Source organism: Paraphaeosphaeria sporulosa (assembly GCF_001642045.1).
Source record: "Paraphaeosphaeria sporulosa strain AP3s5-JAC2a unplaced genomic scaffold CC84scaffold_4, whole genome shotgun sequence".
Classification (NCBI taxonomy): Eukaryota; Fungi; Ascomycota; class Dothideomycetes; order Pleosporales; family Didymosphaeriaceae; genus Paraphaeosphaeria; species Paraphaeosphaeria sporulosa.
The window spans coordinates 769,486-790,706 of record NW_017253363.1 but is presented as its reverse complement, the minus strand read 5'-3'; the positions used below and the strand labels follow the sequence as shown (position 1 = coordinate 790,706).

The 21,221-nt window shown below is 54.3% G+C and overlaps 10 protein-coding genes across 10 annotated transcripts; 6 read left to right on the top strand and 4 right to left on the bottom strand.

Annotated features, from left to right (window-relative positions):
• The first annotated feature begins 1,364 nt into the window (after positions 1–1,364).
• Positions 1,365–2,615, top strand: CC84DRAFT_622667 (uncharacterized protein). The gene is made up of 4 exons (XM_018186925.1): positions 1,365–1,561; positions 1,627–1,797; positions 1,933–2,228; positions 2,299–2,615. The coding sequence occupies exons 1-4, from the start codon at positions 1,550–1,552 to the stop codon at positions 2,330–2,332; spliced, it is 513 nt and encodes a 170-aa protein (XP_018037202.1). The 5' UTR covers positions 1,365–1,549; the 3' UTR covers positions 2,333–2,615.
• A 77-nt stretch (positions 2,616–2,692) lies between these two features.
• On the bottom strand, positions 2,693–4,066 carry CC84DRAFT_1163135 (EF-hand). Its single transcript, XM_018178185.1, has 2 exons — positions 4,019–4,066; positions 2,693–3,968 (listed from the first exon to the last, which is right to left on the bottom strand). The coding sequence occupies exons 1-2, from the start codon at positions 4,019–4,021 to the stop codon at positions 2,898–2,900; spliced, it is 1,074 nt and encodes a 357-aa protein (XP_018037201.1). The 5' UTR covers positions 4,022–4,066; the 3' UTR covers positions 2,693–2,897.
• A 378-nt stretch (positions 4,067–4,444) lies between these two features.
• CC84DRAFT_1185973 (spindle pole body interacting protein) lies at positions 4,445–6,905 on the top strand (the record flags this gene model as incomplete). The annotated part of the gene is made up of 2 exons (XM_018180833.1): positions 4,445–5,124; positions 5,174–6,905. 2 exons carry the CDS (start codon positions 4,445–4,447, stop codon positions 6,903–6,905), a joined length of 2,412 nt encoding a protein of 803 aa, XP_018037200.1.
• Positions 6,906–7,593: 688 nt separating this feature from the next.
• Positions 7,594–8,637, top strand: CC84DRAFT_1067425 (phosphoglycerate mutase-like protein; the record flags this gene model as incomplete). The annotated part of the gene is made up of 1 exon (XM_018173642.1): positions 7,594–8,637. A coding segment is annotated over one exon (1,044 nt), but the record flags the coding sequence as incomplete, so codon positions are not given.
• Positions 8,638–9,186: 549 nt separating this feature from the next.
• CC84DRAFT_1215855 (uncharacterized protein) lies at positions 9,187–9,690 on the bottom strand (the record flags this gene model as incomplete). Its single annotated transcript, XM_018182752.1, has 2 exons — positions 9,187–9,525; positions 9,601–9,690. 2 exons carry the CDS (start codon positions 9,688–9,690, stop codon positions 9,187–9,189), a joined length of 429 nt encoding a protein of 142 aa, XP_018037198.1.
• Positions 9,691–9,987: 297 nt separating this feature from the next.
• Positions 9,988–11,670, bottom strand: CC84DRAFT_1163132 (PIG-U-domain-containing protein). Its single transcript, XM_018178184.1, has 4 exons — positions 11,446–11,670; positions 11,122–11,389; positions 10,454–11,073; positions 9,988–10,404 (listed from the first exon to the last, which is right to left on the bottom strand). The coding sequence occupies exons 1-4, from the start codon at positions 11,588–11,590 to the stop codon at positions 10,166–10,168; spliced, it is 1,272 nt and encodes a 423-aa protein (XP_018037197.1). The 5' UTR covers positions 11,591–11,670; the 3' UTR covers positions 9,988–10,165.
• Positions 11,671–11,777: 107 nt separating this feature from the next.
• Positions 11,778–14,056, top strand: CC84DRAFT_1116716 (pescadillo development protein). The gene is made up of 2 exons (XM_018175467.1): positions 11,778–11,844; positions 11,904–14,056. Exons 1-2 carry the CDS (start codon positions 11,823–11,825, stop codon positions 13,889–13,891), a joined length of 2,010 nt encoding a protein of 669 aa, XP_018037196.1. The 5' UTR covers positions 11,778–11,822; the 3' UTR covers positions 13,892–14,056.
• An 804-nt stretch (positions 14,057–14,860) lies between these two features.
• CC84DRAFT_1063199 (uncharacterized protein) lies at positions 14,861–15,466 on the top strand (the record flags this gene model as incomplete). The annotated part of the gene is made up of 1 exon (XM_018173608.1): positions 14,861–15,466. A coding segment is annotated over one exon (606 nt), but the record flags the coding sequence as incomplete, so codon positions are not given.
• A 381-nt stretch (positions 15,467–15,847) lies between these two features.
• On the top strand, positions 15,848–16,412 carry CC84DRAFT_1163129 (uncharacterized protein). The gene is made up of 3 exons (XM_018178183.1): positions 15,848–15,925; positions 15,979–16,137; positions 16,185–16,412. Exons 2-3 carry the CDS (start codon positions 16,037–16,039, stop codon positions 16,309–16,311), a joined length of 228 nt encoding a protein of 75 aa, XP_018037194.1. The 5' UTR covers positions 15,848–15,925; positions 15,979–16,036; the 3' UTR covers positions 16,312–16,412.
• Positions 16,413–17,108: 696 nt separating this feature from the next.
• CC84DRAFT_1142918 (DNA mismatch repair protein Msh6) lies at positions 17,109–21,104 on the bottom strand. The gene is made up of 4 exons (XM_018176386.1): positions 20,775–21,104; positions 20,683–20,720; positions 20,455–20,632; positions 17,109–20,402 (listed from the first exon to the last, which is right to left on the bottom strand). The coding sequence occupies exons 1-4, from the start codon at positions 21,079–21,081 to the stop codon at positions 17,311–17,313; spliced, it is 3,615 nt and encodes a 1,204-aa protein (XP_018037193.1). The 5' UTR covers positions 21,082–21,104; the 3' UTR covers positions 17,109–17,310.
• Between the last annotated feature and the right edge of the window lie 117 nt (positions 21,105–21,221).

Sequence of the window (21,221 nt, the reverse complement as noted above, 5' to 3'; positions counted from 1 at the left end):
TACATAGACAGGTGAGAAATTGGAAACACAGGGTTTTCAATCTCCACAGAAGGACTAGAATGCCTATGACACTTCAAAATAGGTTATCTGCAATGCTTGTGACACACAGGAATATTTTTTTATGTCAATTTGAAGCATGGGGGTGGGCCTGGGGACTTTTCTGTGCGCTAAGTTCGCTAACGCTACGGGACAGCGCGATACCATGTGAAGCCCAAACGAATCATTCTAATTACATGGAAACGTTCTTCGTAGATCCATTTACCATCCCCAACTTCCTTTGCAGTGCGAAAAATTGGCGAACAATATTGGCCGGCACAAGCCTCCTACGTACCATTAGCAAGGTTGGAAAACCAACAATCAGGCAATCATGAAAATGAACTCCGGACTTGATGAGATCTCGTTAAAAGCTTTTGATCTGCAGCTGAGGGAAAATGTAATACTGTCTCGGTAACGTTGTGCTCAAGGTAAACGGGACAAGATATAGCTGTACTATCATAAGCACAAGTCTCTCGAGCGTTGAATCCAGGATACGCCTTGATGGCAACTGGTGATTTTCTTCTATACTATGGAACATCCATTATCGGCAGTTATCTCACTCAACTCAGTCTCAAAGCGGTATATTGATTGCCGGGTTCTGCTCTAAACCTCACTCTCTTACTTGTCCTCGTCACAAACCCCTCCAACGTTCTCAAATCACCGCAATTTCTATTACTTGCTACCGCTTCTAGTTCACTAGTCTAGGTGCCAAAATTCATGCTCGTTTCTCAACCTCCTCTAAATACCTCTCCACAGTCTACAGACGTGTCATCTCGGATCCCCACCACTCCACAACGATGCTAGAGGAGATATCTCAATCTGGTCTGAAGTCCTACCTCTTCCAACTTCAAGGCAAAATTACTTATACGCTTGTCCGTCCACAGCATTCTCCGAAGACAAATACGGTAGACACCACCAACTACTCAGAGACTGCAATAAACCACGAGGACGGCACCATCGAGCTCAAACCTGGAAAGCATGCAACTGCACATGGACTGTCTGTACATATAATGAAGAACGATCGCAAACTTGACCTAGACTTTGAGGGACATGATGGTCAATACTATCATTGGACGTTTCAAGGCCTGAACAATCCTGAGGGAGTGCACCAGGCATCACAGGGTGTGCAGACTGCAGTGACATAAGCAAAGGCTGTGGACAGTGGTTCACAGACGGATATGTCGCTCGAACCCTCGACGGTCTAAATGAAGCGAGAGTAAGTCTTTGGTGTAGCAGTCTCTCCAGTGGCCGTTGAGAGGAAGCGTAGACATGTTAGCAAGACTTATCAGCCGCACAATCAAGCACGCAGCACGCAGCACACCCGACTCTAACCCTTTAATGCGCCATCTGTACATGGAATGTACCCGCATATACCCTCAGATTATTCTTGAACTAGGGAGGACGATCTTCCTGGCTTCATCCACATTGACCTCAAGTCCGCCGAAGTATTTTTACCACATTTAGACTAGTTCGAAGCATAATTGCGGGCTCGGAAGGAAGCAGATAGATCTCCATGATAGGACTAGTAGGTCTTTCCTTTGCCATTTTTTTTTTTTTGCGTGGACATGGACCGTTAAAACGTGTAGCCAGGATCGCGTTAGGCCACACCAAGCACAGGAACCACACAATGATAATCGAGCATCTCACCTCCAAAGAAAACTAATTCCCTTCTTTGAAGCTAGGTTCGCTTCGAACAAGAACAAGGTGTATGACACGAACCGTTCGAACCAAGGTAACACAATGATGGAATTTGCTTCCGTGGTGCGTCTTTTTCCCCATGACATGGCCCAGGTTTCGCAGAGTACGGCATGCATCCACAATGCACGCAAATTTGGTGCTCAAGATGTTCCCAGTGAACGCTTCTCTCGTATTCGGAATGCTGACACAGCTCCACAGACGTACTCTCTCCCACCCGGCAATCCTTACGGTGGCGGCGGCTTCGGTAACGGCTCTTCACGTTCAGGCGACAGGCGCGACCGCAATCGAGCCAGCCTCTTTTGCCCTATGCATCAAGCCTCCGGTCACGACCTCAATAATTGCACGAAGTTCCCAGGCCTCGTCGATCAGGCAGTGGTGACTCGCCTCCTGCAGCTAGCCACGGGAAGTTCTCTTTCGGGTACGAAAGAGGATAAACCCCCACAGCACCCCTCGATCTCCCATCACGTCGTGACGCCAAGTTGGAGTGTCTGTGTGTAAGTCATCTGCACTTTCACTTTCGAAATTACCTTTTTTCTTTTTGAAAACCGCTCACAAATGATTCAGGGCGATCGCAATGACGAGGGGGAAGCTACCTTGAAGGCGCTCCGAGACGATATTCAGAACAAGACGGTGTCAACACACAAGTTTGAGAAGAAGCTAAAGGCAATCGAGCATGGTTTCGCCGACATCAAGAGACAGTGGGGGCTCGGAAGGTGCTGGGTGAAATGACGAGTGTCATTGATGCTGATGGAGCTGGCGGTGACAAGCAGACGTGCGTGGTAGTTAGCAGGCTGGTCGTCAATGATACCCTGTCACAGCGGCTGACACAAAATACTGGAGTTCAGCAAGCCTCATCCTGTAGGAACTCTCTATGTGTTACACGATTATAGATCTATTATCTCATGGTCCATCCTGACATTTCATAACCATGAAGGCCAGGTACTGTCAGCCACTGTATTTCATCTTCCAAGGGTACACATTGAATCACACTCAACTAGACTTCATGTGTGCATTGTGAGGATGTCCAATCTCCCTATTGCTGCTTGCTATGTTGGTTATTCATCGATACTCCTGTGCCGCAATGGCACCCCTGAAACCAACTCCATGCCCTCATTAATCTTCCAAACGCCGTCCCGATGCAGCATTAACATACGTTCCCTACCTTAAGCAGGTGCGGCCGCGCCGCCTCCATTCTCGGCGCTGCCACCGCCTGTGACACTAGCCACGAACTCCTGATACCTGAACACCTCGCCTCGTCCGAGTCCCTTTGCACCCTTACCAAAGGCCCTCCGGCCACTAAAGCCTTCCACAACCATGTCAATCTCGCGTTCGGTAAGCTTGCGCTCGCCAGGCTCGGGCGCCGTGTGGAGCAGAGCATCTTTCAGCTCGCCGAGATCAATCTGACCGTCATCCCCGTCATCAAAGGCCTCAAAGGCCGCATTCAGCTCGTTTGGATGCGAGAGCCCAGAAAGCAGATCCGAAAGTGTGTTGAGGTACGTGGCCAGATTGATGTTTTTGGCACCATCCGAAAAGTGCGAACTAAGCGTAGACGGCGTGGCGCTGAGGCCGAGCTGTGAGAGCATCTCTGCAACATCTGCTGCATCTACGAAGCCACTGTTGTCGCGGTCCATGACGCTAAACGACTCGCGCATGCTGTGGAGAAGCGGAGGCGGGATCCTGGCCAGGGCGTCGGTGGAGTTTGTTCGCGGGGCCATGGCTGGTCGGGGTGTTGGTTGCAGCGGCGGGGGGAAATCTATGTTGGCGGGCCGAGACAAGGCAGGCAAATGGTCCTTGCTGGAGGTGCGCTCGAAGGGTCGCTCCACGGGGAGCTCTCTGCTGGTGGTCCGCTCGAGCGGAGGCGCGCTCGCTCCGCCATCGAAGCGTGCTGCAATCGAGGCGGTATTCGAAGCTCGGATGGTGTGCTGGGTGGACGTGGATACTTGACGCGACGGCGATTTGGGAATCTCCGGCTCGAGCGAGGTTCCACGCGTGTTCAGCCACGAAGGCGGTCTCTGGGACGCATTGCTTGCGGCGGGCTTGCGCAAGGGTGCAGGTGTCTGCAGAGGGGTGTTGTCTGGTGTCGGCTTGAGCGGCGAGCTGCTGGGCGTGGTCGGGCGGGCGGTGGACGGCGAGTTTCCGGGCGACTGTGCAAGCGTGCTGGGGCGGCGGAAGGGCGAGGTGCGCGCGCTGTTGAAGGAGAGCGGCGACGGCTTGTACGGGGTCGGTGTTGTGGACTGCAGCAGTTCAGCGGCTGGGAGCTCGAATCTCACGCCGGTCTACCTACCATGGTGGTCGCGCGATTCCAGGCTGTGGCGGCCGATGTGGGCGGTGATGCAGCGTGTTTGGTGTTGACGCGCCGGCCAATGTCTCCCAAGCAACCCAACACCAAGCCAGCAGGCCCCGTTTATCGATAGAGAGAGACCCTTGCACATGCACGCTTCGGGGCCCACATCATTTCACAGTGCCCCCCACGCGCTCGTCAGCTCCAGGCTCGGCATCGTGCATGCAACAGGCCCATGCGAAAGCCTCTTGCATGTCCGCTGTCGTCTCATGAACTGATATCCGCGCTGCGCTCCAGGAAGTTCCGATCGGCTACATCCCTCCTGAAACGCGACTCGTGGATTAGTCCGGCGCGACGAGGGGCTACTTTCCACGTCCCGCCATCACACCATGCCCTGCCTGAGACTGTGATAGTGATAGCAACCCTATAATGGCTGAAGTAATGCAGCTGCGCGCCAACGGCGGCTCGTCAGCTTCGGCTCAGCCTGGCCTCCAGCGCCAGCCTTCCTTCTCCTCGTTCCCTCCGTCGCGAAGCCCCTCGGCCGTCTCCCTGCGCAATGAGAACAAGCGGCCGCCACGCTCTCCACAGCCACCAATGGTCCGCGAAGACGATGTCTCGATCGACGAACTGTCCCAGGCTTCATCCTTTGGCGACACAAGACACGCGCGGCTGCGCTCCCAGTACCCCGCCGACTCCATCGAGAACCATGTCGAGTACATCCTCGTGGCCTCCTTTGACATTGACCGCGGGTCGGTCATGGAGCACCAGTATCCGGGGCCTATAAGCGGGGATGAGACCATGCTGGCAGAGCTCATGTTGCCTGACCAGACGCACATGCGGAGTCAGGATTGGACTATATTCTTTTTGCACAAGGACACAAGTGCGGAGGAGGAGGAGAAGGAGGCGCGGAGGGAAAGGCGGAGAAAGGGCAAGCGGAAAGAAAATCATGATGCCGATGGGGACGACACCACGGCCGGCGCAGAGGAGTACGATGAGCCGGACGACGACGACTCCTCGTCCGAGAGTGAAAACGAGATGGACTCCGATGGCCCGCCGCTGGTCTATGTGCTCAACCTGGTAAACACGAAACAGGACAATACCGTGAAAAGGTGCGTTTTGAACATCGCTGCACGCTTTGTTTGCTGACACCCTCTGCAGAGGAGCCATCGTCAAAGCCATGGCCATCTGCACGCGACACCCCTTCCTACACATCTACAAACCATTACTACTACTTGCTCTTGAAGAGTACTTCCGAGCCCCAGTCATGGAGACGCTTGCATCTCTCTACAATGCGCTCAATACCATGGACCTGTCGTTGCTCCCCAAACTCTCCATGTTCGAGAACTTCGTCCTACAAGCGACCGACGCCAAAGACATGTTTATCGAAAAGTTCGAGCAGATGATACGACAGCGCAGAGCTGAAGATGCAGAGCGAGCTTCTCTTCCATCAGCGTCCTCCTCCGACCTCCAAAGAAAGAACTACGCACCTCCCAGAGATACCCACGAATTCGAGTCCAAAGTTCTATACAACGGCGTTCCCGTTCCCATCAAAGTACCTACCGCATTGAGTCCCGAGACAGTGGGCGACTTCTCTCTCATTAAGCTCATCCAGACCTTCTCTACGCCTCATGCGACACAACCACAGCCTTTTGCGCTCCATCCACACCTGACGACAAGCGGGGCATATACGCATCCTATAATTGTGCTGGTCAATGCTCTTCTCACGCAAAAACGTATCATCTTCCTCGGCCATAACCGACCTTCCGGTGAAGTCGCTGAAGCAGTTCTTGCGGCTTGTGCCCTTGCATCGGGTGGAATGCTGCGGGGCTTCGTGCGCCATGCTTTCCCCTATACCGACTTGACAAAAGTCGACGATCTTCTCAAAGTCCCCGGCTTCATCGCCGGTGTCACGAATCCTGCGTTCTCATACAAGCCTGAATGGTGGGATCTGTTATGCGACCTTCCGACTGGGCGGATGAAGATTAGTAACAAGATTGAACTGCCTCAACCAACAGAAGGCCAAGTGTTCTTCCAGAGTCAAGGTATACCCGTCGGAATCTATCCATCAGGAAGCGACAAAGCCGCCGACCCCACAGGAGATACACACTTCATGGAAAGCCTTGTAGCGAGCATTGCCAATCGCCACGGCGAAAATGCTATCCGTGCCAAATGGCGGTCATGGGTTCTTAAGTTTGCCCGCATATCCGCCGCCTTCGAGGAGACCGTCTATGGCGCCTCCGCACTCTTCGTCGGCTCCCACGAAACAGAAGAAAACGTCTACGGGGTCTCTGGTCATGGCTTCGTCTGGCCCGACGAGATTTCGAAACTGCGGGAGTTAGCGGCGAACGTGCACCGTGTGGAAGGGTGGAGGAATACAAGGAGTTATTACAGTTTTATCCAGGATCTGGCGCGACAGTGGGAAAAGCGACCCGTTCGGGGCATCGACCTCCATCACCAGCATGATAAACTCCGCTGTCTAAAGTTGACACATGATCAGTCCGCTGCCATCTACCTGGCGCTTGCCCGCTGCGTCGAAGAAGCTGGCGGGCCCAAGCCTTCGCCCTCACCATCGGACACAGACCTTTCCACCACCACGACCTCACAATCTCTCACTATAGCGAACGATCCAGACCGCAAGCCAGGCGAGCAGTTACAGTACGATACGGTCCTGCAGCTCCTCTGCGTCATTCCCGAAACGAACTCGGGGCTTTTCTATCTTAGCCTAGGCCTCTTCCATCCAAGACAGGACGTCAGGGCTGCGGTGGTGAAGCTCCTAGAGAGGATAATAGAACATCCAGCCGGAAGACATTTCTGGGCCACACTGGGGCGATTCGCAAAGCTCGCATTTTTCCGAGTTAAGAGAGAGGAAAGCCGGGAGGTAAAGACGTAGTTGGAGCCTAGTTATGCAAGACCATGATATATTGATGACTATATAGGTGTGGACGGATGTCAGTGTTGTAGGCGTACAGCAGGCCATTGAGGCGGAGACGAAATGCATGTTACTTTGAAACCATACGATGTACGCAAATCTTGACTTGACTAATGCCTTTTGCGATATCGGCACAACTGAAAGACTGCGCGCAGCATCAATCCAATCTCGCCTAACAGTATATCTTGAATCATCACACAGCAGTCTGGATTCACTTGTAGTCTTACGGCGGTGTACACTCTTCAGTCCTATACCGATCCTATGAGCAAGCAGCTTCTCAACGAAGCACCACTGTCTTTGAATCTACATCCTTGCCCTCGCCTTCGACTCACATGTCGCTAGTTCATCGACTCCTACAACAACGAACGCGATGTGTGGGGTGTTCTCAATGCCACGAGCCAGGTCCTGGGAGACGGGAAATTGCGGGTCCACCTTCCTATCTCGGTGAGCTATCCGAATCACGTTTTCAACTCATTGGTCCGCAACCATACGTCGGAGGCCCGAATTTGCCATCAATTGATGCAGAGAGTGGGCGTTGGAAATCATAGCGCAACTGCACGCATGCATATAAGGAACCCATGACGCTGGGTCACCTAGCCCTCACCACCACTTGACGCCTCCAGCACCGTGGACGACTTCATAATTCAACATGTGGTGCTCGACTCTCATCACCAGCGTCCTTGCTGCTGCTGCGACCGTCGAAGCGTATGGTATCAAGACGCACATCACCTACGAGGTGGTGACCGGGATTTTCAAGCAGGATGACCCAGCCACGGATGCATCGAGCTTCAACTTCACGGCGGAGAACTTCGGCCTGATCGAGCAGAAGTACCCGAGCGACTGGACGTACCTCTTCCAGCGGCCTACCTCCTGGCAGCGGCTGAACCGCTACATCGAGACCCTAAACCTAAAGGCCAAGTACAATGAGCGCTACACGCTGCTCTTCCTCGGCCGCCACGGCGAGGGCTACCACAATGCCGCGGAAACCTACTTTGGGACACCAGCCTGGAACTGCTATTGGTCCGAGAAGGACGGAAACGGCACCGTGACCTGGGCCGACGCGCACCTCACACCCAAAGGCATCGCACAAGCCCAGGACGTCAACAAGTTCTGGGAAACGCTGCTCACAAAGGAGAAAATCACCGCCCCGCAGACGTACTACACGAGTCCTCTGTACCGCTGCCTCGACACGGCACGTCTTACGTTCACCGGCCTCCCACTCCCAAAGACACGCCCCTTCGTCCCGATCATCAAGGAATACTTCCGCGAGGGCATCTCCGCGCACACATGCGACCGCCGCAGCACAAAGTCCTCCATCCACGCCGCCTTCCCTTCTTACAAGTTTGAAAAGGGCTTCGCAGAGCGCGACCCCTACTGGACGGCTCTCCACGCAGAGCCCTCATCCGACCAGGACATCCGTAGTAAGAAAGCGCTGGACGACGTCTTCGGCAGCGACCGCAGCACGTACATCAGCGTGACCGCGCACTCGGGCGAGATTGCGAGTCTGCTGCGGGTGCTTGGGCACAGGGTTTTTGGGCTGGCTACCGGGGCGGCGATGCCGGTGTTGGTGAAGGCGAGTACGGTGGCTGGTGGTGCGGGGAGCGCGACGAGTACGGTGGCTTGGCCGGCGCAGAAGACGTGTGGGGTGCCGCCGGCGGTGAGGGATAGTAGTTGTAATGATTGCTCGTGTTGTTCGTAAAGGGGACGCGAGGGGGGTTTGCATGGTACAGTGCGGAGAGTCGCCGCAGGATACGGTATAGTAATGTAGAAGACTTTTAATGGAGTGGGATCTGGAGGTGGCAATCACTGTTTATTCGTGAATCCGAATCTTTGGCTTGGGGTGGCCTGAGGTAGCACAGTCCGGGTTCGGAACGTCGACATAGTGACACTCGCTCCAATCTGGAATTTTGCTGTAAGGTACTCTGACATACCACGGCATGGGTTGTGAACGGGGATCACGGCATTCACCTTAATGTAAACACTTACCATGGGGTATCCTGAGTTAACACAACGCAGGTTGCGGACGCAGACGTCACTAGGATCACTTTAACCACCAACTACCATATGTACCGTAACTGCGGCTAGCACGTAGTCCATTACTACGTAATTTCAAGGCCTTGAGATCTGTCACGTCCTACCAGGCTCTCTCAAGCCAGAGCATAGACCACATTGCCATAAACGTCATCAAGTCATGCCATGCCACACCATTCATCTCCCCCACCGACAGCCACCATGCCGCCACCTACAAGCCTCCAGCGTAATCATGGTACGCGCCATAGCCATCCAGCACGGGCTCCGGCTTGATCTTGAACTCCTCCCCCTCATCCTCGACCCTCTCGCCCTTCACCTTCTTGCTTGGCGTCTCATCCGCACTAGCCCCCGCACCGCGCTTGCCGGTCCTAGGCGTCTTTGGAGCAGGCGTCTTCTTCGGGGTGGATGCAGTTGCAGTAGCGGGGTTGGACTCGCTGCCACTACCGCCGCCGGCGCCGTGTGTCTTGAGTTTGCGCTTGATTTTGCCCATCGTAACGGAGGCACTGCCCTCGGTGTAGCCGGTGAGGCGGGCGAGCTTCTTGATGTCGATCTGTGTGGAATATCAGCGCTGCGGCACAGGATCTGGAGGCTGTGGGTTACCCCAGGCTGGGGTAAGTCTTAGTACCTTGGGCTCCGACTCGAAGCACTGCCAGGCCAGCGCGAGGACCTGCATCTCACGCGCGCTGAAGGTGAGTGCTTCGTCGCTCTTGGCCATCTTGGAAGGTGCGGTTGGCGTTGCTGTTGTGTAGACTCCAAGGACGTTCGACTTTGGCGATCGAGTGTCAAGTCAAGAGTGGTGGAGTGGAGAGGGAAGAGTTAGAAGAGCCGCAGCAAGAACGTTATAAACGAACCGAAAGAGTTCGCGTAGCAGTGAGAGTGAGTGGGCATTGTGGAATTGCGTAGCACAGGTGAGTGAAGTCTGGGGTCGGTGCCTGGTTCACCACGGCAACCCTCGCTCTCACTTGGAAGGAAGGCGACCGGGCGAATCGCGGCATTAACCGGTACGATTTTTGTGGCTCTGTGTAACTCTGCGCGTGATCATTCTGGTAACGAGATAACCCGACGACTGGTAATAGTCAAGACATGCTTGGGGGTCATACTTGACGGGGACCTGTACGGAAGACCTTCACGAACACACATACATGTAAACGAAGAATTGTCCGAGTCGCCGGTGGGATTTGACATTGACACTATATCCGCTTCACCTCCTTGTCCCGCAGTTCCGGCCTCTGGACGTCCAATTCGTCCCTCAGCGCAGCAAACAGCGAGTCGCCGACTATTATTGACAAGCCCAAGCTCCATACCAGAGTGATGGCGTAGAAGAAGTTGGCATTGCCCGAGCCGGCGTAGACCCAGAGATGGTAGAAGGCCGGTCCAAGGAACGATGCGTACAGAACGGCTGCAGAGGCGAGGAAGGTATAGCGCATCACTGCTCAAACTCAAAACATGTTCGTAGTGGTGACGAATGCTGCACTTACAAGGGAACAAATGCCTGAACAAAGGCACAAGCGAGAGATAAAGGGCAGCATCTGCAACGCTGGGGTATGGGGTGAAGATGGCGAAGATGCCAGTCAGAGTAGTAGCAACAAACAGAGGCTGTGTGCGGAGGCGAATGGTAAGCCCCGGCGTGTACGATGCGACATGCAGCCAAAACACGCCTAGGAAGAAATCCCGAAACGAGTCAAACATCTCAGTGAAGAAGTACCACCACAGCCCCACATTGGGAGTGAGGTCTGGAAGCAGCAGTCGGACGCCATATGTAGCCTCCAAAAATTCCCATGAGCCGGAGAGTATCGCCGATACAACCAGCAGAGTTCCGCATACCAGAATCAGACCCAAGGTATACACGGCTGTGAAGGCCAAGGCATTGGGGGCAGCTTTCAGCTTCTCGGTGCGAGTGTCGTAGAGCAGCACCAGCAACGGCGGGAACAGGAGGATTGGATGCATGGCGAGATAAGACGCAGCCGATATGGCGAGCAGGAACGTGGCGCTGGCGCCGCAGCAGGCCTTGGCCATGGCCGTGAGGATGAAGAGATTGGTCAGGGACGTGGTAGAGCGGGCCATGCAGGTAGCAAGGGTGAAGGGATTGAACAAGAAGCTGTGCACAGTTAACACATGGCCGGCGCAGAACAATCATGAGGCCTACCAGGCTACAATGGCAGCGGTGCTCCATCGCAGGCCCTGGCGCGACGACTTGAACAGGCGCGTAGCAGCAGCATGGCCCGAGTCTGCAATCTGAGCCAATGCATGGGCGCTCAGCAGGTCGACTGCCGTAAAGACCAGATTCGTCGCGAACGGATAGTACGAGGCGTCGGGGAGGAGCGAGAAGAGCGGGAGGAGCAGCGGTGCCTGGTGGTACACGCCGCCATCGTAGGGCGACACGTTGTGGGTGTAGAGGTAGAGGCCTTCCTGGACTGGAATGGGTCAGCAGAGACGACGCTATCATGGCGGCATCTGGCAGGCCACATACGTCTCTTGAAGCTCGAAACGGGCGTGGACAGCTCGACGCGGCCGGCGAGGCGGTCGGGCAGAAAGGGAAAGGCCTGGAACAGGAGCAGGCGCACGGCGGCAGCGGCAGCGAAGAGGGCAGCCTTGTGCCGCGTGTCGAGGGCCATGGTCGTCTCTGGTCAGCGGGCGGCGGGCTGGCACTGACGCGGGCGCTCGCTGGGTCGCATAGCCGTCGACGTGCAGACTGCCTGCCCTGAGCACCGCTGGCCCACTGCAGCTCCACCCCGTTTCCCGCGGCGCGTCGGCGCCCGGCAAAACCCTTCTGCCGCTACCGTGGCTCCGCAACTTTTTCCATCTCGACAAATCTTGGCTGTCCGTCCGCAGCGCAAACCCGCCAACATGGGCAAAATTCAGAAAAAAGGTACGTCTGTCTGCTGCGCCATGCTCCCAATCGCGTGCGCCGTCGCTAACAGCCGGCAGGACAAGCTGGCGCCGCCAAAAACTACATCACGCGCACGCGCGCCGTGAAGAAGCTGCAGATTTCGCTCCCAGACTTCCGCCGACTATGCATCTTCAAGGGAATCTACCCCCGCGAGCCGCGCAAGAAGAAGAAGGTCTCCAAGGGTTCGACCGCTGCCACCACCTTCTACTACACCAAGGACATCCAGTACCTGCTGCATGAGCCGCTGCTGGCCAAGTTCCGCGAGCACAAGGCCGTCGCAAAGAAGATTGCAAAGGCGCTGGGCCGTGGCGAAGCCGGAGATGCTGCACGTCTCGAGAAGAACCTCGTTCCCAAGATCAAGCTCGACCACATCATCAAGGAGCGCTACCCCACCTTCACCGATGCCCTCCGCGATCTCGACGACGCCCTCTCCATGCTCTTCCTGTTCGCCAACCTGCCCTCGAGTGAGCATGTCCCGGCTAAGACTATCGCTCTTTGCCAGAAACTCTGCCACGAGTTCGAGCACTATGTCATCACCTCCCACTCGTTGCGCAAGACCTTCTTGTCCATCAAGGGCATCTACTACCAGGCCACCATACAAGGACAGGATGTCATGTGGCTCGTACCTTACCGATTCGTTCAGAGAACCGGAGGAGACATCGACTTCAGAATCATGGGCACATTCGTCGAGTTTTACACTACGCTGCTGGGCTTTGTCAACTACCGTCTGTACACATCCATTGGCCTGGTATATCCCCCCAGATTCAATGCCGATCTGGATGCTCAAGGTGCCGAGCTAAGCGCATTCCAAATTGAAGGCAAAGGGGTGGCCGCCAACGGAGACGTTTCACATGGCGATGTGTCCGAGACTGCCAACCCGGAAGCACAGGCGGTTGCCGATAGGATTGCCGCTGCGCCTGTCACGGAAGAGGAACAGCCAGAAGATACTCAAGTGGTGCCCGCTGCTGAAGAAGAGAACACGGAAACAATTGACAAGTTCGAGGCAGTCGCCCCAGATGCAGATGTTCTGCCCCAGCCGCAGGCCAGCAGCGCCGAAGTAGCCGCCCTTTTCGCACCATACACGTTTTACTTAGCGCGAGAGACCCCACGTGCTCCTTTGGAATTCCTGCTGAAGGCGTTTGGTTGCAAACGCGTTGGATGGGACTCTACCTTGGGAGATGGTGCATTCACCTCGAACGAGTCTGACCCATCCATCACGCATCAAATCGTCGATCGCACAGCCATTGCTACAGAGGATGCCTCCGAAACCCCCGACGGAGCCGCGCCTAAGGTGCAGTGGCCTCGCTCTACCATGCCTGGCCGAACTTATGTGCAACCTCAGTGGGTATGGGACTGTATCAACCAAGGCAAGCTGCTTCGTCCGGATTTGTATGCTCCGGGTGCCGAATTGCCACCTCATTTGAGTCCGTGGGTGAAGCCCAAGAAGGGCGAATACGATCCCAACCTACCTCTGCAAGCCCAAGAGCTCGAGGGTGAAAGAGAAGCATTCGAAGATGCTGAAGAAGTTGCATCAGAAGGGGAGGCGGAAGAATCCGATGACGAGGTAGATGAAGATGAAGGCATGGAGAGTGACGCGTCCGTCGAGGCTGGCGAGGGTATGCAAGTCGACGGCTCTGAAGATGAAGAGGAGGATGACGACGAGCCTCAAAAACCCGCAGACGAATTTGACGGGTTCGATTCTGATGCTGAATCAGACGTCTCTGAGGGTGAAGCCGCTCGCTTACAACATCAGCGCGAATTGGAAGCAGAGGCTACTGGCAAGACGCTTGAGCCCGAGGTCGAAACGACCAAGTCGAAGAATGCTGCCGTGCGCAAGAAGGCTGAGAGAAAGCGAAAGGAGGAGCAGGATGAACGGGACCGACAGAAGATGATGCTTTCGAACAAGAAGCGAAAGTTGTTGAAGCGAATCGAGTATGGCTCAAATAAGCGGGATGTCGAGGCGGAGAATCTGAGGAGGAAAAAGCGTAAGCTGGAGAAGGCTAAGGCAGCCGCGGAGGCGGTATGAGAGGTCAAGGTTTTCGATCCTGGCTAGGATCTCTCTTTGCATTTGCAGGCGTCAGGCGCGTGGCGCATTGGCCATATGAATGAAGCGACTCTATGTACATGCTGTCCACCAAGAAAAGTGAGAAATGTATAGTCGCGATACGCGAATGATGTTATTGTACTACCGAATGTCAACTCCTTCGGCATTTCAAAAGTGTGCAAAATTAGATGTAGAACGACAGTGCTGTGAACATGTTCGTGATCTTGGGCATGGGTCAAACCGCGATGACTGTTCGTGCGTTGACTCAACGCTGCTCAGCCACAATGCCTTCCTGGATGTACATATGTATACCCGTCCGTCGCCAATTCAACCGTCTTCTTCTTTAGGACCAACACCGTGGCAGCAAATCAAAGTAGTAACCAAACAAATGAACGATTCGCATACTAATTCGCAATCATGAGTATGTTCCCCAAAAATAGCGCCACTGCACCCTCGCGGAGGGACATTGGTAACAATGTGCGTGTCTCCTAGCTGACATACCAAAGGATAATTACTACGAACTTCCCAGACACGAAGGTGCTAAAACCTCGCTTCGACTATGGAGTCCCATCGCGAGTCCCGCCCACATGCATGCGGTCTGCCGACAGCGACCGGGAAAAATTTGCGACCGGCCATTGCGCATAGCTCTGAGCGCATACTACGATTGTAGAATAAACCAAGTGCGGTCGAGCGCTGTATTATTCGCGCCTTATTGGGCTCCTTATTGTTTCCTGTGTACGTTGGAACTTTGGTTGGCTGGCAAGTGTACCACAGGTACACAATAGGAGTACCATATTCACTCTACCTCGCTTGCGGTCACCCACCTCAAAACCGCGCATTGATTAAACAACAAGAACTCCGCCAAAAGCGATTGCGCCCAAACTCGGAAGCCTCACTCAGTCACACACCAACAACTTTCCCGCATCGCCATTCGCGGCCACTCAAAAGTCTCTCGCCATGGACTATCGTCTCCTACTACCCCAGCTTCCACCCGAGCTACGGGACATGGTATACACGCAAACAGTGACCTCAGACAACCACGCAACCTCCGCGGGTCTCGATTTCACCAGCAAAATCTACGAATCCAGCCACACACGCGTCGAAATCATCCCAGTCCACCATGGCAATCCCGCCATGCTCGCCCTACAGCGTTACCATTTTCTCGAAGGCGACGAGTATCGCCACTTCATCTTGAAAACTGCAGTTCAGCTCCGCATCCACGTGGTCTTCAAGGGCCACACGAACACCTTTGTGCAGGAGCACTGGGACAAGAAGATGGCCGCGCATCTCAAGAACCTGGCGAAGCGGCATCCCTGGCTGCGCAAGGTCGCGCACTACGACATCCGGATCCTATGGAAGCCCGCGTCATGGGCGCCAAGCAAGAGGAAGCGGCGCGTGGGCGCAATTGCGAAGAGGATGGTGGAGGTGCTCACGCAGGAGCTGGATGTGGAGCAGAGGGTGAAGCGCGGGATGGTGAAGACAGATCTGCGGATCGCGGACTTTGTGGTCGCAGATCACGTTCTCAAGGGCCAGACGCTGGGTCTGGGAGAATTCGTTTGGGATCTGGAGGCGGGCGCGAGGAAGCAGGTTCGTGAGGTTGGCGTTGCGCTGGACGCTGGAAAGGTCGACCGAGCAGAGGAGCCGGAGGGCTATATGCCTTCCAAATTCAAGGCATTGCCCAAGTTCACTTCGACGAAGACGCGGGATGGATGGGAGCAGACGGGGGTTTATTGTCAAGCTTTCCGCCGCGAAGTGGAGCGAGACCAGGAGATAGTTTGGGCGGATGTTGGGGATCAAGCTGGGTCTGCGCAACGTGCCGTTGCTGAGGAAATTTCCGCATTCGGAAAGGCATGATGGCACAAGGCGATGCAGCGGACAATCTGCAGCTTAGATTCTCCGCCAAAGTATTGATCAATTCGCCGCATTTTAACCTTGCGCAAGTAGTTCTCACTTTGTGATTGGATGCCAGTCGGACCGGAGCGACATCCACCCCACCATGTCCACTTGGCCTATGTAGTATGTCTCTTCCACGTGGTATTTGGCTCGTATGGCTGACAACGGCACCGCAGTCGTATAATTACTCAAGTCTCGTCAAGCTGGTCGTTCCTCATTGTAATCTGCATGAAAATGGCCGCACGAGAGAAGAATTCTGTCGAGCTCGAAAAAGCCAAACAGCTCGCCCACGTGCCATGGAGTGAGGAATATGAGAAGATGATATCGGGCATGCTGTATGCGCTCTCCACCTGTATATATATACTCTCTAATACCTCACCAGCTACGACTCCCACGACCCTTCCCTCGCAGCAGCCCGCTTCAAAGCTCGCGCCTGGGCCCATGAATACAACACCGTACCCCCTCCCTTCCTTGCCCCCCTCCTCTCCTTTCTCACTCCTTACCCCTAACCACCACACCCAGTACTTCCCCGCCCCCTCCACAAATCCCACATTCGACACCCTCGCCGCGGACCGCCTCTCCCGCCTGCGCGCCATCCTCGGCCACGTCGGCGACGACACCTTCATCGAGCCCCCCTTCCGCATCGACTACGGCTGCAACATCAGCATCGGCACGCGCTTCTACGCCAACTTCAACCTCACCATCCTCGACTGCAGCCTCGTCGCCATCGGCGAGCGCGTCATGTTCGGCCCCAACGTGAGTATCTTCGCCGCGACGCACGAGACCGAGGTCGAGAGTCGGAGAAGTGACATTGAGTATGGGCGGCCGGTGGTTATTGGGTGAGTTGGTGATTTTCGTGTCACTTGTCTTCTCAAGCATTCCTGGATGGAAGGGGTCGCTGACGCTGTATGTAGGGACGACTGCTGGATTGGGGGACATGTTGTGATTCTGCCGGGCGTGACGATTGGGAAGGGGGTCACCGTGGCGGCGAGCTCGGTTGTGACCAAGGATGTGCCGGATTGGAGCGTGGTTATGGGGAGTCCGGCAAGGGTTGTGAAGAAGGTTCAGGCGGTGCCGGATCTTAAGGAGGAGTGATCAGGTGCGGAGAGAGCATGCGGCGGCGTTGCATTTCCTGGTGCGTTTGGTTTGATATACAGAACTATGAATAGACATCGAGTGATGTTTGGAGTTTGACTTCATCTGTTGGACGGCGACTGCAAAACACATGGCCAGTGATGGAAGTCAGATGTACAACCTACATTATTTGACCTCGAGGAACACATCTTGAATCAACAAATATTTAATACTCGCTACAGAGTCCCAGCACATTGCTCGAGCGTGGCAATTTAAAACATATCCCACTACCACCGAAGGCCTGCTTTCGTGACGGTAATATACATCGCTAATAGTGATACAGGACAACAGAAACGCCCTTAATGATGCTGCTGAATGGTTCCAAGGACTTGCTCAACGCTTTACGAAGCGAGTACGCTGGAACAACCTGCTCCTCAAAGGGCGGCAAGGGCAGCTCTGAGTGTGTCCAAAGCTCTGTCTCCAACACCCTGGAGGCCCTCTCGCAGAGCCCAGGCAATGTCACTTTGCATTCCCAGTGGCAAATACGCCGCTCCCTCCTCTTTTCTGGTCTCCATACGTTCTCCCAGACGCGACGTATGCTCCCACTCCTTAGCCGCGATTTCTGCATTCTCAATGATTTTGCTGGGAATCCCGCACATAGCTGCACAGTGCATACCGAAGCTTCCTTCAGCAACACCATCTTCAAGCTTGTACAAAAAGGTGATGGATCGTGAAGCATCATCCACGTGGATACGCATCCTCTTGTTCAAGATCTCTGGATGCCCTTCAAATTCCTTTGCCAAAGAGCGGTAATGAGTGGCAAAGAAGCCGACGCAACCAATGCGAGTGCTAATGTCGTGAAGAACAGCTTGCGCGACTGCTACTCCGTCATATGACGAGGTACCACGGCCAAGCTCATCCAAGATGACCAGCGAACGTGGCGTAGCCTCTGTAAGTATCTTTTGCGTTTCGGACAGCTCAACAAAGAAGGTGGACTGAGCAGCGAATATGTTGTCGTTGGCGCCGAGACGAGACATTATGCGATCGATGGGCGTAAGTGTGGCAGATGTGCAAGGCACATAACAACCTACTTGTGCCATAATGACTGCAACGCATGTCATTCGAAGGATCGTCGACTTACCAGCGGCATTGGCACCCGTGAGTAGGTTGATGCTCGGGGTACCTCCGCCTAAGGTTATGTCATTGGGAATAAAGTCGTCCACGGTATTCAACATGCAGGGATGGCGAAGTTCCTGGAAATCGACAATGCTGCGCTCTGCCTCGGAGAAGACGGGACGACAGCTTGGTTCTCCAAGCGAGGCCGATGCTTTTGCAAGACTTATCAGGCAATCAAGCTGCGCAACGACTTTGACTGCAGCTAGCCACGTCGCGTAGTTCTCGTCGAAACGTTTACAGAAACGTCCGGCCACGTCACGAACAATCTGACCGTGGGTCTCTTGCGCTTCCTGGAGAGCTCGGACGAGTTTACGTAATTCAGGCGAGTAGTATCGAGTAACCTTAGCAGTGGCAGACATCTGATCCCAATCCTTGGGCACCTTGACCTTCTTAGGCACCTCAAGTTGGTATATCTCTTTCCCGAGGTCGTTATAGACAATAGCCGTGCAATTGAGATCGCTTCGTGCTTTCTTCAAGAGGCGATTCAGGTTGTCTTGACAGGTGCTGATCTCGTCCTGACTGTTGTCGAAGTCTTCTTCTATGCCTGGTGCGGGAACGAGCACGCCGTCCGATCTGGCGGCCTTGCGATCAAAAGCAGATTTCCAGTCTTCCAGGACGCCGGAGAGATCCGGCATAGAAGAGACAAGTTGTTGGATAACAGTGTCGTTTTCGCTGAACTGTTTGAGCAGCTCAAAGGTGTATTCAATCTGTTCAAACCCTTCGAGAACATTTAAGAAGTCCTGGGCTCTGCAGCGTCCTGCGTGTATCCTTGAAATCAAACGCTCCAGATCTGGCAATTTTCCCAGAGAAGCGGTGAAACTTTCCGTAACGTCTGGGTTTGAATTCAATGCATCAACAGCATCGAGGCGAGCATTGATTTTCTTTGCATCTGCAAGAGGGTGGCAGACCCATTGTTTCAATAGTCTCTTGCCGAATGGCGTAATGCATCTATTCAGAAGCTTGAAGACTGTGCCTTCACCCGATCCATCGAAGTTATTCGCAAAGATCTCCAGATTGATCAGGCTTTGGCCATCAAGTACCAAGCTGGTGGCTTTCCGTATTGGATCATACCAGGAAAAATTGCTCAGCGTGACCAATTCCCGTTCGATCATAAGGACGCGAAGATACTGCAGAAGGGCGCCGAAAGCTGACATTGCCAAGTCGTGATCGCGAGCTTCGCGAAGGACGGGAGGCCACGCTTCAACGTCATCTTCTGTAGCAGACACAAAGTACTGCGATGCTTCGATCTCGCGTACAGTGTCGTCAGCTGACCAAAATTCTTTGCCAGGCTTGAGGTAGTTCCAGAGCGTCGACGGCGTTGTGTTATTCTTCAATATTCGTAGAGCTTTCGCGGAAATACATGACTTTTCGATGATGAGCTCCTGCGGTCTCATTTGGGCAATGAGGGTTTCGAATTTAGTCATGTCGATATCGTCAGTGAACTCGCAAAGCTGAAATTGAGCTGTAGCGGTGTCCACGATAGCGACTCCAAAGGTCGGTAAGTTGTCACGATCAGTTTCCTTGATCGCCATGCAATACGTAGACATGTCGTTTGTGAGCATACCGGTTTCTGTAAGAGTACCCAGGGTCAGGACACCAGCTAGTTCCCGTCGGATGATCTTATCTTCCTTCTTCGGCGCCTTGCTTGGTTTCTTGTCACCCCTCTCGCGCATTTCTTTCGCAAGAGCAGATTCCATCTGATCCACCCGTGCTACCCTGTACCCTTTGGCGACGAATTGGTTTGCCCATAGGTCCAGGGATGCTTCGGGCACCCCAACCATACTCATGTTGACACGGTCGGTCAGCTTCAGATCGAACAGCTGGTGGCCAATAACAGCGTCCTTCTCATACAGCTCGTAGAATTTACCCTTCTTGAAGAACACAATCGAATCCCAGAACTTCTTTTTGATCTCCCAGTACTGTTTTTCGAAAGCAGAAAGCTTATCGAAATCATTTGGAGGAATGTACAGAGTCCGTGGATCATAGTCTGGGTGATCTGGAGGCCTCCGTTCCGCATCGACCTGATTCGCAAGCCACAAGTGTCGCTTCTCAGGAGTTATAGAAGAAGCCTTTACCTTGGCCTTGCTTGCGTCAGTCTTGGGTACACGTATAGCTGTGCGAGGTTTCAGCGGCTCGAGATTGTCCGGGTCGAATGTCCATTGTTGTGCAGTGGAAGGCACACCGCCCATGACAATGTCCTTGTCATCGTCGCTGTCATCTTTCTGTATAGTCACAGGCGGCGAAGATGGGAGCGCCGCTTTTGTGCTCGGCTTGGAAGGTCGTTGACGCTTGCGTTTATTCGAGGGAGCCTCTTCCTCAGAATCGTCAGGTGCGATGAAGTCGTCAATGTCTATGACTGTGTTAATGAGACGTTCAGATTTCGCGAGCCATAGAGTAATCACCATCCTCAACCAGCGCTTGCTGGGTGGCTTCATCGAGGGCAAACTCATCGTCCGAATCCTCGTCTACAACCACACGTCTACGTTTAGAAGCTCGTCCCGTGCGCGCACCATTATCGATTGGCTTAAAGACTTCGTCATCTTCGTCCTCCGATTCAGCGTAGTTTACAGCCTTCCGGGCCTGTAACGTCTGGTCAGTCTCGCGTTGGAATCTCGATGAGTTAGTCTTACCTTTCTCGAGGGGCTGTTGACGGTGATGCCTGTGACCTCTGACAAGACACGGTCAGTCTGTGGATTTGAAGGTGTCGTGGATGCATGCAGACCATTCTCTTTATTCTTCCCCTGATTGCCCAGTCGCTCTTGCCGGAGGGGACTTGAGGGCTGGGCAGGATCACTGCTTGGCTGAGGCGTGAGGGATGGCACATGGGTTGCGGACGGTGTTTGAGAAAGGGTTGGCGTAGGTATTCCCTTCGTGTCGCGTGTAGGAGTTGGCGAATTGGTGGACTTCTTCTGGAAGAAGCCCAGGATGGACTTCTGATTTTTGGCCGACTGGGAGGCGGATGCCGGCTGCTTCTTCTGAGACGAAGCCCGGGGGGTCGACATTTCGTTTCCCTCTATGCCTCGAACCATGTTGGCAGACTGGAGAGCAGATTCGGAATGTGGGAGACATGAGCTCCGACGCGCGCGCGAGGATGTCGCGTCGATGCGGTGGCCCAAGCGCCCGCGTCTGTCACGTGGGCTCGAGTGGTCTACGGGTCCACTTCACCGAC

What these genes read in the sequence shown, in the direction of transcription:
- CC84DRAFT_622667 (XM_018186925.1), top strand. An exon ending in TGATGGAATTTGCTTCCGTG is followed by an intron (nt 1,798 to 1,932) that starts GTGCGTCTTTTT and finishes ACAGCTCCACAG; the next exon opens with ACGTACTCTCTCCCACCCGG. An exon ending in CCAAGTTGGAGTGTCTGTGT is followed by an intron (nt 2,229 to 2,298) that starts GTAAGTCATCTG and finishes CAAATGATTCAG; the next exon opens with GGCGATCGCAATGACGAGGG.
- CC84DRAFT_1163132 (XM_018178184.1), bottom strand. Translation starts at nt 11,590, where the DNA reads ATGGCCCTCGACACGCGGCACAAGGCTGCCCTCTTCGCTGCCGCTGCC. An exon ending in ACCGCTGCCATTGTAGCCTG is followed by an intron (nt 11,074 to 11,121) that starts GTAGGCCTCATG and finishes AACTGTGCACAG; the next exon opens with CTTCTTGTTCAATCCCTTCA. An exon ending in GTTCAGGCATTTGTTCCCTT is followed by an intron (nt 10,405 to 10,453) that starts GTAAGTGCAGCA and finishes GAGTTTGAGCAG; the next exon opens with TGATGCGCTATACCTTCCTC.
- CC84DRAFT_1116716 (XM_018175467.1), top strand. Translation starts at nt 11,823, where the DNA reads ATGGGCAAAATTCAGAAAAAAG. An exon ending in GGGCAAAATTCAGAAAAAAG is followed by an intron (nt 11,845 to 11,903) that starts GTACGTCTGTCT and finishes AACAGCCGGCAG; the next exon opens with GACAAGCTGGCGCCGCCAAA.
- CC84DRAFT_1163129 (XM_018178183.1), top strand. Translation starts at nt 16,037, where the DNA reads ATGGCCGCACGAGAGAAGAATTCTGTCGAGCTCGAAAAAGCCAAACAG. An exon ending in AAGATGATATCGGGCATGCT is followed by an intron (nt 16,138 to 16,184) that starts GTATGCGCTCTC and finishes ATACCTCACCAG; the next exon opens with CTACGACTCCCACGACCCTT.
- CC84DRAFT_1142918 (XM_018176386.1), bottom strand. Translation starts at nt 21,081, where the DNA reads ATGGTTCGAGGCATAGAGGGAAACGAAATGTCGACCCCCCGGGCTTCG. An exon ending in GGGGAAGAATAAAGAGAATG is followed by an intron (nt 20,721 to 20,774) that starts GTCTGCATGCAT and finishes GTGTCTTGTCAG; the next exon opens with AGGTCACAGGCATCACCGTC. An exon ending in GCAAGCGCTGGTTGAGGATG is followed by an intron (nt 20,403 to 20,454) that starts GTGATTACTCTA and finishes ACACAGTCATAG; the next exon opens with ACATTGACGACTTCATCGCA.